The sequence below is a fragment of the Neoarius graeffei genome, chromosome 25, assembly GCF_027579695.1.
Source record: "Neoarius graeffei isolate fNeoGra1 chromosome 25, fNeoGra1.pri, whole genome shotgun sequence".
NCBI classification, from domain to species: Eukaryota; Metazoa; Chordata; class Actinopteri; order Siluriformes; family Ariidae; genus Neoarius; species Neoarius graeffei.
In genome coordinates, this window is record NC_083593.1 from 6,508,628 (window position 1) to 6,526,074 (window position 17,447).

Genomic DNA, 17,447 nt, shown 5'->3' on the forward strand with positions numbered 1-17,447 from the left:
TAAATACACATATGTATATGTGTGTTACAAAAAACAACAGGTTTGATATTTTAGATTCTTCAGCGTATCCAGCGTTTACCTTGATGATGCTTTGCACACTATTGGCTTTCTGTTAACCAGCTTCATGAAGGAGTCACCTGGAACGCTTTTCAATTAACAGCTGTGTCAAAAGGTAATTAGTGGATGAATTTCTTGCCTTTGTAACGAGTTTGAGACAGGCTTGTAGTACTTGAGTCTGACTCGTGCCCTAGTTTTAAGGGCTTGTGACTTGACTTGGACGAGTGCATTAACTGCATTCAGACTTGTAAATGGGAGACAAGGACTCAGATTTTTTTCTTCATTTTTTTCTAACATGCCATAATACTTTGGCATAAGGTATTTATATCTACATTAATTTTTATAGTAATTTTGTGCAAGAGAATGCACATTCACCTGTTCATACGTCATATTCAGGAGCAAACTAACATTAATGGCGCTAAAATGCCTGGAGAGACGCCCCTAGGATTGTCCTCTTTGCTTATACAGACTTCTTGTGCAGTGGGAAAAAATGCACTGCTGTGTGTTCCATATGTAGAAGAACTATCGAGGAGACGACGGGGACAACCTCGAACTTCAGTCGTCATTTGGTAAGACTCCACCCAGAGAAGGAAGTGACACGCTGTGTTCATTGCTCTGTTGATAGCGGGCCTTGCTGAGCGATGAACTAGCTAGTGTTAACCCGCTCTCATGTTATTTACCCTGTTGATAGTGGGCGGGGCTTGCTGAGTGATGAACAAGCTTTTTATCTGTAGCATGTTAACTAAAATGGTGCAGTCGAGCAGTAACGTTAGTCTGACACAGTAGCAGAGACGCTTTCACATAAAGGCAGCAACAGCCACCGTCAAATGGTGCAGTTGGAGTCTTGTTCTCGGACTCAACTTGGACTTTTCTTTGATGACTTGGACTTGAACACTGGGGACTTGAGACTGGACTCAGACTCTAGGTTTAGTGACTCGACTACAACACTGCTTTGAGATGAAACAGTAAATAGCCCCATTCCACACCACAACTGTAGCAATCCATACGGTATCGTCAAGAACCGCACAAGTAAGCAAAGAGAAACAACGACATCCATCATTACTTTAAGACATGAAGTCTCAATTAATAAAGAAAAAAAACCGTTGAATTAGAAGATGTGTCCAAAGTTTTGACTGGTACTGGATGTTATCTAGTAACTACCAAACTACTGCTGCTGTTATAGGTAACTAATTAACAAGTCCTGACCAATCAGAATGAAGTATTAGACAGGGTTGTGGTCGAACAGCTGAAAAGACGATAACTGGTGATGATGACTGGAGCACTGGGTGTGAAGTGGACATCACACACACTGTAAGAAATGATTTTGGAGAGTGGTAAATATAATCTATGCAAACCAGATAAAATTTACTTGATTATTGCAGTCAGCCAAGGAATTATAAAGTAATGGGTAAATTCGTTAACACACAGTAAAATCCCCAGTGTTGAATTAACACCCAGAGTGTCGATTTAACACCCTACTGTGTTTATATATGTCCAATTGGACACAAATGAACTCTGAAAGTGTTAATTCAACACTGGGGAATTTGCTGTGCAGTAACAACTGTTACATGGAAAAATACGGTAAAATATACCCCAAAGCCGTGAGTCCTGTGCTCCAGATTGCGCATGCGTCAGACCGCGCGTTTGAGTGAGCGGGACAGGGAACTCTCAGACTGCCATCTTCCTCTCTCCGGCTGTTAGTTAGTGAGTTATAAAACAGGTTCATTACTTGAAATGTTGTGTGAAGCTGTTGTACTGCACTTTATTCTGTGTTTTTTGATCATTTGGTGCATCACTGCTGTATATAAACAAGGCGGTTCAGTTATGTGTTGTATAAATGCACCTGGACTGCAGATTTGGTCAGTCCAGAAACATCATTTGAAGCTGTTAGTTAGTGAGTTATAAAACAGGTTCATTACTTGAAATGTTGTGTGAAGCTGTTGGACTGCACTTTATTCTGTGTTGTTTTTTTGATGATTTTATGGATTAAAAACATTGAGATGATGAACCATCTGAAGGTCTTTTTGGGGGGTACATCTTACCTTCTCCGAATAAGTAATGGTTACTAAGTGATATTAATTACCTTTGATTAGTAATTATCAGGTATTACCTACTAGCAAACAAGAGATAATTTTACCCAATTTCAATGAGAAAGTAGCTGTTGAATAGATACAGTAATGTGAGGTCAATTTTACCCAATTTAAGTATTTCATAGCTTATTTCAGTTATTTTATACTCAATATATGGAATTAAATCTACCCCAAACAAGTCAATGCAAATTGTTACCTCAGATTTATTGGGTAAATTCTATAGGTTGGGCGGCACGGTGGTGTGGTTAGCGCTGTCGCCTCACAGCAAGAAGGTTCTGGGTTCGAGCCCCGTGGCCGGCGAGGGCCTTTCTGTGCGGAGTTTGCATGTTCTCCCCGTGTCCGCATGGGTTTCCTCCGGGTGCTCCGGTTTCCCCCACAGTCCAAAGACATGCAGGTTAGGTTAACTGGTGGCTCTAAATTGAGCGTAGGTGTGAATGTGAGTGTGAATGGTTGTCTGTGTCTATGTGTCAGCCCTGTGATGACCTGGCGACTTGTCCAGGGTGTACCCCGCCTTTCGCCCGTAGTCAGCTGGGATAGGCTCCAGCTTGCCTGCGACCCTGTAGAACAGGATAAAGTGGCTACAGATAATGAGATGAGATGAGGTTACTTTTTTCAGTGCACTCGGGGTAATTTAACGCCACCAGTCGAGGTCGGAGGAAACCAGAAAACCCTGAGAGAGCCCCTGCTGGCCCAGGGAGTGAAGTGTGGGTTGTTTCAGAGCCCACTTCCCACACTCTCTCTTCCCAATAGCTGCACTGCTGAATAAACAGCTGTGGTGGTAAAGTAACTCCCGGGGTGTTGGATCAACTCCCCACGCTGCCTGTGGTGATCTGCGGCGTTAATACTCGCGCGCTCAAGTCCACGCTAACTCTCACCGAGGCAAAGTCACGCGCTCGTGTCCGCGCACTTCCCACGCGGAACAGGCGACAGCGATCAGAGGGCGCGCGCGCACGTGACGCCTCGCGCTCCATAAATAGCGCTTTATTCCGCTGGTATTTGGAAAGTTGCTGGAGAGCGCGCGCGCCGGGAGCTGCACGGGCTTCTGAGATTGGCTCGCGCGCGAACAACCGGGATCTGTCCGTGGTGCTGAATCGACACAGCGCGAGACAGAGAGAGAGAGAGAGAGAGAGAGAGAGAGAGAGAGAGATCAGCAGGGTCCGTGCTCAATCCCGCACTCTGCGCGAGCACAATCCGCTTACTGCGCTGTCGCGATCAAACCCCGCTCATCGCTCCGGTTTCATAGCGAGCACGCGCCGCTTCACAGCCTCTCCCGGACGGTGGGCATTCTCTCTGGAGGACATCAGACGACGGGAATCCGAGGACGCGCTTCAGTGCAGCGGTGATGCCTGGGAGAAGCGCAGACCGGTTCCACGCGCTCGTCCTCGCGCTCATCCTCGCCGTATCGCTGCCGAGCTCGCGAGGCCAAGGTAAGAAAATCCTCCCGTCGGTATTTCACCCGGGGGCAACTTTTACACGGTGAACCAAGCGGCACGTGGCGGGGCGCAGGGTTCAGACATCAGGGCGCGTCAGGGCTCGGTGTAAATACAGAAAAAAGTTTCAGTGTCTATTTCATGTCAAAGAAAAAAAAAAAAAAAGACCTTGCATAGGGACTTCCATCTTCAACAGGTCAGGGGTGAGTTTGCCCAAAGTCATCGTTAAACGGTAGAGTGAGCAGCACAATGAACTCTCTCCTACTTACGATGCTCTTAGCGTTAAGAGGCTTTTGGGAAACCCACTACAGACTGTGTGATTAAAGACTTCACATCCTACATCCTGAATATTATTATTATTCTCATTATCTGTAGCCGCTTTATCCTTCTACAGGGTCGCAGGCGAGCTGGAGCCTATCCCAGCTGACTACGGGCGAAAGGCGGCGTACACCCTGGACAAGTCGCCAGGTCATCACAGGGCTGACACATAGACACAGACAACCATTCACACACCTTCACATTCACACCTACGCTCAATTTAGAGTCACCAGTTAACCTAACCTGCATGTCTTTGGGGGAAACCGGAGCACCCGGAGGAAACCCACGCGGACACGGGGAGAACATGCAAACTCTGCACAGAAAGGCCCTCGCCAGCCACGGGGCTCGAACCCAGACCTTCTTGATGTGAGGCGACAGCGCTAACCACTACACCACCGTGCCGCCCTATTATTATTATTAATAATCAAGATTAAACAACAACCATCTCAGCTTTCATACGTGTCCTACATCAACAAGCAGGAGAAAGTTCAGAGTGAAGCTGCACCCCATTACAAAAGCATCTTTTCAAAAGATTAAAAAAAAAAAGACACCAGCGCTCCTGATCGGACTCTAATCCTCCAGACCTGCTCCAGATTACACAACCTGAAAGTCTCCTTAATAACCCGTACCACATGTCAATTAGCCTACGAATGGCTTCTACACCCTACCAGGTGCACTTAGACAGGATTCATTACATGTTATTTAGGCAAATTCTGTGGCCTAATGAGGTTTTTGTTTTGTTTTTTTAAACCAAACCTCCTGGGACGTCTCAAAATCCGACCATGCATCAGCACTCGACACAATCCCCTGGTGTTTTATTAACAGCGACAGGACTGAATTCAGTCTCAAAGTGTTCATTTGTGTCCAGATGGATGACTGATTTAAAAAAAAAAAGTTTGTTCATTTTACACTTAGGCTGAAGCTGTGTATTAATGATCTCACCAAACGCACTGAAAAAGAACCCAACTGCACCATTAAACCAACTGCACAACAAAACCTGCTGATCTGATGAAGAGATCATGTGGCCTCGAGTCCATCTGTCATGAAAATACAACTTTAGTACAAAGCTTTCAGTGTGAACACAAGTCGGTCACATCTGAGCTGTGAAACATGACTTCACACCTCATTTTTATATTTAACTCCAAGTTGATCATCAGAGCAGTGAAATGTTTTTACAGAGTCATGTAGTCAAAACAGGGAGCAGAAATACAAAAAAAAAAAAAAAAATTGAGGAAACAAACGATGGTTGTTTGGTTGTATCTGGGGGGAGAAAATTCACATGCATCAGAACTTCTGAATTTGTAAAACACTCGTTTACACCTAGCAGCCCTTTATAGGAATTATTCAGAACTCTTATATTACCTCTCTCTCTCTCTCTCTCTCTCTCTCACACACACACACACACACACACACTTCATAAATATCGAATAATTATTTTAGGATGATTGTTTCCCCCATAAAGTACTTATTTTATTTAGTGCTTAATTTACTTCCTGGATTTACTGATTGATTTGATTTAAAGTGAAGCGTGTACTCAGTGTTTGTGAAAAGCTGCTGCTTGTACACTTGTATTATGCAAACAGGGAATCAGATTATTTTCTGTGTACACTACGCATATTTTCCTGACCTACCTTTTTTTCTGAAAACTGCACCATTTTACAAAACTGCAAATTTATCTAAATTACAGACATTTGCAGAAGGTGAACCTCAGTTGCCAAACGCACACGTCTGCCAGACGCAGCGCTCGGCACATTTTTCAGCACTTCTCATGCTTTGTTGAAGCGAGCGAATATAACTTCGATTTCTTTTGCACCATTTCTGGCAGATGCCAAGTCTTTGACAAAGAAATAAATTACAAAATTAAAGATTAATCCTAAGGTGTTGTCGACTAAAGATACAGTATTTGAGCATTTAAAAAAAAAAAAAAAGATGCATTTTTCCCCCTTTTGGAAATTGAAACAGAGATATCATCATGTCCAAAATATAGACTGAAGCTTTAGCAGGTCTTTTTTTTCCCCAAAAATTGTGCTCTCACAGCTCAATAGAGATGCATTCATTTTACACTTCACGCTCACAGTTTGTAACCTACTTTACACGTAACCATAATGATGTGTGATGTTCTTGAGATACTGAATGGCTCCTGAAAGAAAAGGACATCATCCATTATCCCTCGACAGTGCACAAAGTATCAGGGACGGAGATGAAAGGACAGCGTCCGAGCTGGGCACGTCTGAAAGAGGGCCACAATAAGACACCGTCTTGTAACTCTCGTGAAATTGTGACGCAGTATATATATTAAAACCTTCCCATTGATGAATCCTTAATTTTCTACTCTGGCTGATTAATTTTCTAGAACATTGTTTATATTAAAATGTACATGTCCTAATATTTCTGGAACAGGTTACACAGGGACTTGCATCTGATGCTGCTTGATGCAAGTGGTTAAAAAATATCCCAAAACCAAAAGTTCAGTGATCTGGTGAAGCTTTGTGACGAGATGTTTAACATTTGTAGAAGGAGGCTCCAGTGGCAGGGTTTTGGAAGAGAAGGTTTTCCACCGCAGGAAAGTCTTCAGGATATGAATGCACTGCATTTTTTTTTTTTTTGTTAAGTTACCATGAACATCATAGACATGACCATCATGGTAATATTGAGCTTTCAATGATTGCTTTGAACTGATCTCTTTCTGTGTCAGAATTATTGTACAACATGGACCAAGAATTTGGTGCACAAGTTACAATTTATTTTGGGTATCCTGTAACCAAAATTATACATACAGCACATTTAATATTTGGTTAAACATCACTGAGGAAGTCTCACTTTGATCAGACGGTTTTGGTTGCCATCAACAGGCTTCTGGCAGAATTCTGGTTGGATATTTGACCCCTCTTCTTGGCAGAATTGGTAGAGTTCAATTAAATTTGTGCATTTCCAGCATAGACCCAACCTTTAAGCGCAATCCACATGTTTTTGATAGGTTTTAAGCTTAAATGTTAGCCTGCTTTATCCTCCACAGCCAGCTTTGATGTGTATCTGAGGTCAATATGTTGGAATACCCAATTATGTGCAAGGTTCTGATGGTTTGAGATTATGCTGAAGAATTCTGAGGTTCATTATTCTAGCCACTTTGTGCAATGTACCAGTTCCACTGGCAGAAATCAGCCCCAGAGCTTGATGCTACCACCACCATGCTTTGCAGTTGGTACAGTATCTTTCTGTACCTCAGGTTATTGTCACCACACAACTCAACTTTGTCTCATCTGACCATAAAACCTTCCTCCAGAAGGCTTGCTTTTTTTTGGTCTGCATGTTCAGCTGTGGCGGCACGGTGGTGTAGTGGTTAGCGCTGTCGCCTCACAGCAAGAAGGTCTGGGTTCGAGCCCCGTGGCTGGCGAGGGCCTTTCCGTGCGGAGTTTGCATGTTCTCCCCGTGTCCGCGTGGGTTTCCTCCGGGTGCTCCGGTTTCCCCCACAGTCCAAAGACATGCAGGTTAGGTTAACTGGTGACACTAAATTGACCGTAGGTGTGAATGAGAGTGTGAATGGTTGTCTGTGTCTATGGCCAAGTTTACATTAGACCGTATCTGTCTCGTTTTCTTCGCGGATGCACTGTCCGTTTACATTAAAACGCCTGGAAACGCCGGGAAACGGGAATCTGCCAGGGTCCACATATTCAATCCAGATCGTGTCTGGTCCGGTGCTGTGTAAACATTGAGAATACGCGGATACGCTGTGCTGAGCTCTAGCTGGCGTCGTCATTGGACAACGTCACTGTGACATCCACCTTCCTGATTCGCTGGCGTTGGTCATGTGATGTGACTGCTGAAAAACGGCGCGGACTTCCGCCTTGTATCACCTTTCATTAAAGAGTATAAAAGTATGAAAATACTGCAAATACTGATGCAAATACTGCCCATTGTGTAGTTATGATTGTCTTTAGGCTTGCCATCCTTCCACTTGCAAGTGGTAAGTGACTTGCGCACAGCGGCTCAGTCCCGAATCACTGCTCGTGCGCTTCACTCGTGCGCTCTGTGAGCTGCGCAGGGCCGGAGTGCGCACCCTCCAGAGGGCACTCGCTGTTCAGGGCGGAGTGATTTGGAGCGCAGCCGCTGAGGAGGAAGCGATGAGCCGCACTGACACATTTCAACTTACGTGCCGAATTAGTCATGTGATTAGCGTATCCGTGTATTGGCGTTGCTGTGTGCACGCTAATCGTGTATTGGCGTTGCTGTGTGCACGCTAATCGTGTATTGGCGTTGCTGTGTGCACGCTAATCGTTTTTAAAAACGTTAATCTGATGATCCGCTGATACGGTCTAATGTAAACACCACCTATGTGTCAGCCCTGTGATGACCTGGCGACTCGTCCAGGGTGTACCCCGCCTTTCGCCCGTAGTCAGCTGGGATAGGGTCCAGCTTGCCTGCGACCCTGTAGAACAGGATAAAGCGGCTACAGATAATGAGATGAGATGTTCAGCTGCAAACTTTAGTCAAGCTTGAATGTGTCAATTTTGGAGCAGGAGCTTCTTTCTTGGACGGCAGCCTCTCCGTCCTCAGCAATGTAAAACTCCGTGTGACTGCAGACAGTGACACTAGTGTTCCAGCAGCTTCCATTTCATGGCAGGCCTGTGTCTTGGTTGTTCTTGACCATCTGACACCACTTCCTTTCAGCTGGGAGGAACAGTATGGTAAGTAACTTGTTCCTATATACAATTGTTTCAACTGATGATCTTGGAATCTGCAGTTGTTTAGAAATGGCTCCAAGAGACATTCCTGAGTTGTGTAAAAATCTATGATCCTCTTTCTCAGATCTGCACTGAGCTCCTTGGACTTTCACATTGTACTGTGTGTCATCAATCCAGTGAGTTCTGTCAAACCAACCCTTTGAATGTTGGCGAAGAGAAGCTACCAGCTGTAGTCATTCATGATCATTAACAGGAAATTAAGACATTTTGGAACCTTCAGCACCACTGAATTAATAATCTAAGTGGGTGGTATGTATATTTCTGACCCTGTGTTGATTTAAGAAAATGTAAAATACATTAAAACTTGTGCACCAAATTCTTGTTTTTTGCTTTAAAGATTTTATTAAAAGATTCTGGAACAGAAAAACACTTCAAAGAAATCACTGCAAGCCCAATATTACCAAGATATATTTTATTTTATGATATATATGGAGGAGGATACAATACCCGTTAATTTCTCTGAAAGAAACAAAACATTTCTCAGACTATAAAGCCGATTCAGCTCGTGTTCATTTCGCGAGCGCTTCATTGTCTCTTTGTAAATAGAACATTACCATTGAGTTCTATGAACAGATTGGCCAAATTGTTCCACGTGTCATTATCTCCCTGGCATCCACGCTGTCGCTCTGAGGGGGCAAAGACATGTGGAGGACTGGGGCAGAGACAGCAGCAGACAGACAACTGAACTGTGGTTATGGCCCTGAATATCTCATTCAGGAGGAGGAGGGTTCGGTAAAGTGCTCCGACACCTGTTTTTTGGATTACCGGTGATTAACTTCATCAAGGGCTATTCAGCAGCTGAGCACTGTCGTAATTAGCCTTGCTTTCCTTTCACTTGTCAGTTGTAAATGAGAGCAAATCATGGCAGAATGCCCTTATTTGTGCCGGTCCTGGTGTCAGGCGGAAGCTTTCCGGGTGGAGTAAAGAGGCCAGCTGAGCACCATTCTTTTCGTTCTCACATGGCTAGTGCTGCAGCGATGTTCACTCGGTGCTTACTGTAATTCTGCTCCTCTTGGGATAAAGCGTCCCCTTGATGCCTGGGGAAGTGTCATTGAGCTCAGAGGCTTTTTTTTTTTTGGGTCAATACACGTCCCCCCGAATGCCAATTGTGAGACCATAATGGTGTTTGTTTGAGCTAAATGTGGTTGTTCAAATAAGTGAAATATTGTGAGGTCAAAGCCTATGACTCTGAAAGTGTGTACTCTTATAGCGGTTTACAACATGGCTCATCTTAGGAGTAGAAGAGTTATTGTACTGAAACTCATGTAACGCTCGTTTTTGGGGACTCAGAATAGCTCCACTATTAAGAGGCTGTCCACACGGCAACGGATTCAGGTGAATCTGATAAAATTGTTTATCGTTTCGGCCTGGCGTCCACACGGCACCGGCGTTTTGGGTGCCCCGAAACGATTTTTTTTGAGAACGGGTTCCAGAGTGGAAAAATCTGGCAACGCCGCCGTTGCGAAGTCGTCTGGATGAGTAGAACGGATTTGTTTACGATGACGTCACAACCACATGACTAGAACAAGCAGCACTCTCGCTGTTTTGTATGAACCACTGCATTGCATTCACTTTTGTATACAGCTTTTCTTTTAAATAAACAAGTAACCGAACCATTTCTTGAATTTCTTTTTTTTATTGGATAAGACTGCTTTTCAAAACGTTCACACACAATATAAAAAGTTATATAAATTATATAAAAATGCTTTTCAAAATGTTCACACAATAAGAAAATTAAGTTATATAAAACTATGCACACTAATAAAACTAATTTGTACACACAGAAGGCATGATTTCCTCGCGTAGTCGCAGCCATCTTCTTCTTGTTGTTGTGTGCTTGCTCCTGTGAGTGCTTCACGCCGGCTAGAAGAAGGGGTTTATGCGCATGCGTCCTACTTCTTCTATTGTTCTGGTGTCTCCGATGGGACCGTCTTACAGCGCACGTAGAGGTGTGGCATGTGTATTGCATCGTTTTCAGCAAGCGTTGCGTTGCCATATGTACCTGATATTTTACTGATCCGTTGCCCATGTGGACGCGATATTTTTTTTAAATAAAATCTTGTTGCCGTTGTCGTGTGGATGTAGCCTAAGGTGTCCAGGATTACAGATAAAAATAAATATGAAATCCCAGTGACAACATTCTTCGCTTAAAACGGTCTGTTTAAGCAGCTAACAGAACAGTGACAATTTTAATAATTAATAGTTCATGTTTAATTTGGCTATAAATAAGACAATGTGACGTGATTAGATTTTGGTTTGTTTAGCGCACCCCCCAAACCGCCATTTTCTCCCTGGCCAATTCCCATCCACCTCGCTCTTATCTTACAACAATACCAACAACCCACAAGGGTCAAGGTTAATACATTTTCTCCAATTTACACAAAGCATCAATTTGACGAGCCTCACAGACACCCACAATTGGCTCGCATCTCTGATTGACAGGGGAAAGACACTATGCCCCTCCTGACCGGACAGCATTGCCAATTTTGCTCTCTTGGCATCATCAGACATCAAAATGCTTTTCTGTTTCACCATTTGTGACCGTTCTTGCTTTCAAATTCAAAAACACAATTTTCTGTCTATTAACATTTAAACATTGTTTTTCAAACAATCCAAAGTGTCAATAATTAGTGGCCACAGACGGTAAATAAAATGAAAAATCTGTGACAGTTCGTCCCTTCATGTCTCCAGCTAGTCTGCGGTCCAATGGGATGCCTTCAGCTCTGGTATTTCTTGGGTCCAGATCACGGTCTCCAAGTTGATGGCTTCTGCTAGAGGATGTGCAAGGCAAGTTTGTCCTTAAAAATACAACCCAGACACCAAAAACTACTCAAAATCACTCCAAATAAGTATTATATCCACACAAGAAATCAAAAGCACTCATTTCCCAAAACCGTGCAAATTTGGAAAACTGTGTAAAACCCACAACACTTGCGATGCGCCAATGGGAATGCACCAATCCCAGTTCTCCATTTTAATTACAATATCAATTTCAGAGCGCAGAGAATCAGTTCGGACACAATATTGATCCAATCCTGACATCCTTATAGAACTGACCGACTCTTCACCAGCCCTTATTGATGGAATGATGGTGCACTTTCAGTCCATATGGGTTCCCTTTCTACGACACGCATCAGTTCAATGATTTGAATTGGAGTCGAGTTTTCCTTTTGAGGAACACAAAAGAAGTGCACAACACTAAACGATGCAAAGCCGTGATTTAAGGATAACAAAGAAAACAAGCTTATAATAAATCATCCACAACCTCAGACAAGAAAAAAAACAAAAACTTTAACTCAGCTTCACTAAATTTTATTAATTCCTTTTTTCTTTGATCTAACTGTAGCCTGGAGTGATGCAGAAATTAGGGCACATCTCATGCAAATTAGATGTACAAGATTATCTCGACTGTGCATTTAAACGACAACATATCATTGCTATTGTATCTAGGAGCCGTGTTGATCTCACCATCCACTTTTCCATTTTTCTTCCTTTTCTCCCAGTGTCTTGAGCAATGTTTAAAGTTGGGTTCTGCAGGACAAGAAGGAGAATCTCCGTCTCCTCTAAAGTCTCCTCTCAGGTTTCTTTCGCTGCTCGTGTTTTTAAAGGTTATTGGCAAATGGGGTCAAAGCAATGACAATCAATCAGTGTAAATCCAGGGAGGACGCGACACCAAAGTTAAACACTTCAGCTCTCTTTAATGCGAAAACAACGGCACTGTAAAGTGCAAAGTGAGTTTGCTGATCGGTTTATGAAGACAGCCTGGAAATATTATTAGTCATATATGGGGCAGTCGAGGAAAACTGTACATCAGAGGGGAACCATCAGGGCCTTCTAGGTGTTCAGAGAGGCCCAAACATATCAGCATCTCAAATGTTGTTGTATTCAATTTTTCTTATTCTTTCATAATTTCATTATAATTATTCTCTTCTAATTCGGCCTCATTTTCTATCAGATGTGCTTCAGAAACGAAAGGGTTACTGTCCTGAAAACATTAAAGCAGCGTTATCCAATGAGATTGTTTTGTTTGTTGTGTCTAGGCTGAGAAGAGTTTAGAGCTGCTCACTCATTGGTTAGGACTTAATTGCCGGGACAGAAGGCCATGGCAGTGTATGTTTGTGTAAGAAACGACAGATGAATTAACCAAATCAGATTTTGATTTCTAGTGGGAGCGACCAAAATTTTAAAATCGCCCTCGGCCTTCTTGAAGGCCAACGTGAGCTTAACTGCGAGTCGGTGAAGTCCCCTTCCAGCCGGTGTAGCGTTCATCAGTAGTGTTAGCGAATGCTAATAAAGCAGTCAAGTCAGTGCTATCCACCAAGAGCAAGTAGCACAGGCTAACGACCGAGAAACTAAGGCTACATCCACACGACAATGGCAACGAGATTTTATTTAAAAAAAATATCGCGTCCACATGGGCAACGGATCAGGAAAATATCAGGTACATATGGCAATGCAACGCTTGCTGAAAACGATGCAATACACATGCCACACCTCTACATGCGCTGTAAGACGGTCCCATCGGAGACACCAGAACAATAGAAGAAGTAGGACGCATGCGCATAAACCCCTTCTTCTAGCCGGCGTGAAGCACTCACAGGAACAAGCACACAACAACAACAACAACAACAAGATGGCTGCGACTACGCGAGGAAATCTTGCCTTCTGTGTGTACAAATTAGTTTTTAGTGTTCATAGTTTTATATAACTTAATTTTCTTATTGTGTGTGAACATTTTGAAAAGCAGTCTTATCCAATAAAAAAAAAGAAATTCAAGAAATGGTTCGGTTACTTGTTTATTTAAAAGAAAAGCTGTATACAAAAGTGAATGCAATGCAGTGGTTCATACAAAACAGCGAGAGTGCCGCTTGTTCTAGTCATGTGGTTGTGACGTCATCATAAACAAATCTGTTCTACTCATCCAGACGACTTCGCAACGGCGCCGTTGCCAGATTTTTCCACTCTTTAACCCGTTCTCGTTTTGGGGCACCCAAAACGCCGGTGCCGTGTGGACGCCAGGCCGAAACGATAAACAATTTTAATCAGATTCACCTGAATCCGTTGCCGTGTGGACAGCCTCTAAGATTTCCGTCTCCAGACTCTTCTTCCACACTGCACTCGCTACACTATTTTTCACTCAGACTTTAGTATTCATTTCCCTCTGTTATTTACTGAGTTACTTTTAAAATCAACGTCGACAGCTACATACACCGGAGTGACCTGACAGCCTGCCGCTAATCCTTTACAAAATCCTTTACCCTGTTGCTTTTTGGTGTCTGGCTAAGTTTTGGCTGAGCTCTAATAGTCACGGTTCACCACTGATCTACATCTCTCTCTCTCTCTCTCTCTCTCTCTCTCTCTCACACACACACACACACACACACACAATACTGAAATTAGTGTATTACAGTACTTGCACATATCTGAATCACAACTAAAGATCTAGCTTTTTAAAGATTTGGTTTTCAACATTTCAAGATTTCATTCTAATTCCACTACATTTATACTGTAACTCAATCTACTTCTGAGGGGAAAAAAAAAGCGTGTTCCTGCCAAATTTTAAAGTAGTGAAAGTTTACAATGAAAAAAAACGAGTCGTCACTTTGATTATCAGCGTCATCCACGTCATCCTTCATCTCATCACCCGAAGTAAAACTTGCTTGGGGTGTTTAAACACGAGCCTCATCATCATCATCATCACCACCACTTCAGCTTGAAGGTGAAGGAGTCTCCAAGAGCCAAAAATTGTAAATGGGTCGAACATGAATAGTTTGTGATGGGAGGGAGGAAAAAAAAAAGAAAAAACAAAAACACAGAAAAGGATAAGGACAGAAAGGCGAAAAGATGCAGAGTGTGCCACAGAAGACATTTTGACCTAATGAGGAACAGGATGACTCAACTGGATGTGGCACGGCCAGAATCGAGGCCATTACTGAAAGAAAGAAAGGGAGAGAGGGAGAGAGGGAGAAAACTCAATGCCTTAAAATACATCTTAATTGCCTGTGTCTACCAAAGTACAACAGATAATCACATTCATAAAATGAAGATCTATGAGATAATAAAAAGACCAAGACAGGTCATAAAAGGCTCATATTATAAACGAGAGAGAGAGAGAGAGACACACACACACACACAAGGCAGTGGATGAAGAAATGACCGCTGGGAGTAAAGCCATCATTCACAGAATAACTTCAACAATTAAAGCCACGTCCTGAAAGGAAGCAGGATGTATAGAGTGTCCCAACTGGAAGAAGAGAAAGACAGACAGCTCAGTCACACTCTTTATACAAAAACACAGATATTTAACACCTTGTCTCCAGAATATAGATTGGAGCTCAGTCTGAGCTGGCTGTCCCTTGGAGCCTGTTGCTTTATTGATCTGCAGCACTTCAAGAGACCAGAAGGAAGAAAAGAAAAACCACCATGTAAGTAAGTGAGTCTTTCTTTGAGGGCTGCCAAGCTGCACACTCATTCTGCTAATCGGGCCTGGCGTGTCATAGCATCTCCACGTCGGTTATGTGCCGAGACGGCTCTGGATTTCCTTCCTCGTAAGCCACGGTGTGAGTGAGCGGCTGCACTAAAGGCTGGAGGTAAACAGGTCGATTAATGCGTTTGGAGGATTTGGCTTGAAGCGTTCACAGGCAGGGTTTTGACCTACGAGCCTGCACGGATGCTCCTTCAGCAATTTCCCCAGAAATAAATGAGCGGTAATCAAATTCATTACCCGAAATAAACACATTCCAAGCAGTGAGATGATTATTATGATGATGATGATGATGATGCATAGAGAATCGACGTTTCCTTCCTCGTGTGTAATTGTGAATCGCGGCGATGAAATGAGTGAACAAAAGCAGACTAATGATGTTAAACAGTGTGTCCATCATCCTTTGACTTTTTAACCGGCTGTCCGCTGAAGCGTAGCCTCGCTCAAGGAGAATCTGAAGATAGACAGCGACATCAAAGCTGCGTTACTGTTCCACACTTGATACTTCAAACCTACGCACTCTGACTCAACAGCCAGTGATCAAACGCACCTTTGAGTCGAAAAGCAAAGATGAAAGCCAAGGACGCGGCGAAAATGCAGCCGGTTAGCCAGAGTGCCAGACTGATGAAACAAAAATGACTCTTCATTGTTGAACTTCAATCAGTTTTATTCATGTGTGGACTCATGCCAGTAATGCCTATGGTATTCCCCCCCCCTTCTGTCAAAGCGCTGATGAATTTACACCACAAACAGCATCTATAAACTTAAAATATCAAATGGTAGGCATCTGAAACCTCAAAGTACATTTGTCTCATCTTTTAAAACGCACCATCATTCACGGTTTTTCTCAGAGTGAATGTATGTGTGGTACAACAATAGATCCGAGTTTCACCACAAGGTGCTCTGATGTTATTTTTTTCTAAAAGCCTGCTGCTAAGCAATTTAGGCTACACAACAAACCCACAGACATGCACACAGCTGTAATTGAGATGGATAGAACAGCGAAGGTTTGTTTTCCTCGTTCCTGAAGTAGTTGAGGCGGTGTAATTGGTCAGCTTGATGTTGATAGAGTAGCTTTTCAAAAGCAGTGCCATTAATACATCTAAACATTGCCCGAGATACTTTCTTGGGAGCTATTTATCAGGTGAAAAAGGGGGGGAAAACCCCCCAAACTTTTGAAAGACCAACGTATGCTAAATTTGACCTATTCTTAAAGCAAAACGTCTGTTTTTAAATTAAATGCAGAACCGTTTACTGCTTGGATATTCCAACCCTGCGTCTCTGGTGATGCGGTCTACATCTCAGTATGGTCTTGGTCGTGTTGTGGGGCCTCAAATGTATTACCTTAAGGTCTGGTTCTCAGGAAGTCTTGATTATACACCATGACCACTGACGTGAATAACATTGATTATCTAATTACGGTGGCACCTGTTAAGGGGTGGGATACATTAAGCAGCAAGAGAAGAGTCAGTTCTCGAAGGTGATGTCTTGGAAGCAACATTAACTTTTTCAGCAGTTTGTCCTACAGTGAGATTGGACCATATGGTCTAGCCTTCGTGCCCCATGTGAATCAATCAGTGAGCCTTCGACACCCATGACCCTGTCGCCGGTTGTCCTTTGGATCCTTGGACCACTTTTGGTAGGTACAAACCACTGTGTACCGGGAACACCTCACAACAGGTCCCATTTTGGAGATGCTCAGACCCAGTCATCTCACCATCACAATTTGTCTCAAAGTCACTCAGATCCTTACACTTGCCTATTTTTCCTGCTTCCAACACGTCAACTTCAAGAACGGACCGTTCTCTTGCTACCAAATATATCCCACCCCTTGACAGGTGCCACTGTAATGAGATAATTAAATAACATTGGCTGGCGTTGAGTGGTATATCAGATATATTCTATTTAGCTAGCATGATATTGAACTAGTCAAAGATTATTTTGTTTTTGGTATGTACTGAAGACATTTGGGTTTGAGATCAAATGATGAATGAGGCGACAGATGTCACAGACTAGTTTTGGTTGGTTTTTTTTTCCTTCACAGGTCTCACCATCAACTGCTGCCGATTTTCTTGGTTGATCCCCCCCCCCATGTCTGTTTGCTATGACACCAGTGGTTTCTTTCTTTCTCAGGAAATTCCACATTGTTGTATATACCCAATGCTTGTGGAATGGCTCTGATCAAATGTTCCCCATTTTCGCAGCTTGTTTTTGGCTTGTTTTGCTGGCGTACACTGATCTTCATATTGGTTTATCCTTTTAAACAAGGAATGCAGTTTTAACAATACAAGAGAAACACAGGGTTAAAACCAAGAGTAGACATTCA

At 43.1% G+C, this 17,447-nt stretch overlaps 1 protein-coding gene across 1 annotated transcript in view; it reads left to right on the forward strand.

Annotated features, from left to right (window-relative positions):
* Positions 1–3,489: 3,489 nt before the first annotated feature.
* Positions 3,490–17,447, forward strand: part of sez6a (seizure related 6 homolog a) — a 228,112-nt gene continuing 214,154 nt past the window's right edge. The window contains exon 1 of the mRNA XM_060909600.1: positions 3,490–3,574. Coding sequence (XP_060765583.1) covers positions 3,490–3,574 — 85 coding nt within the window. The remainder of the gene's footprint in view (positions 3,575–17,447) is intronic.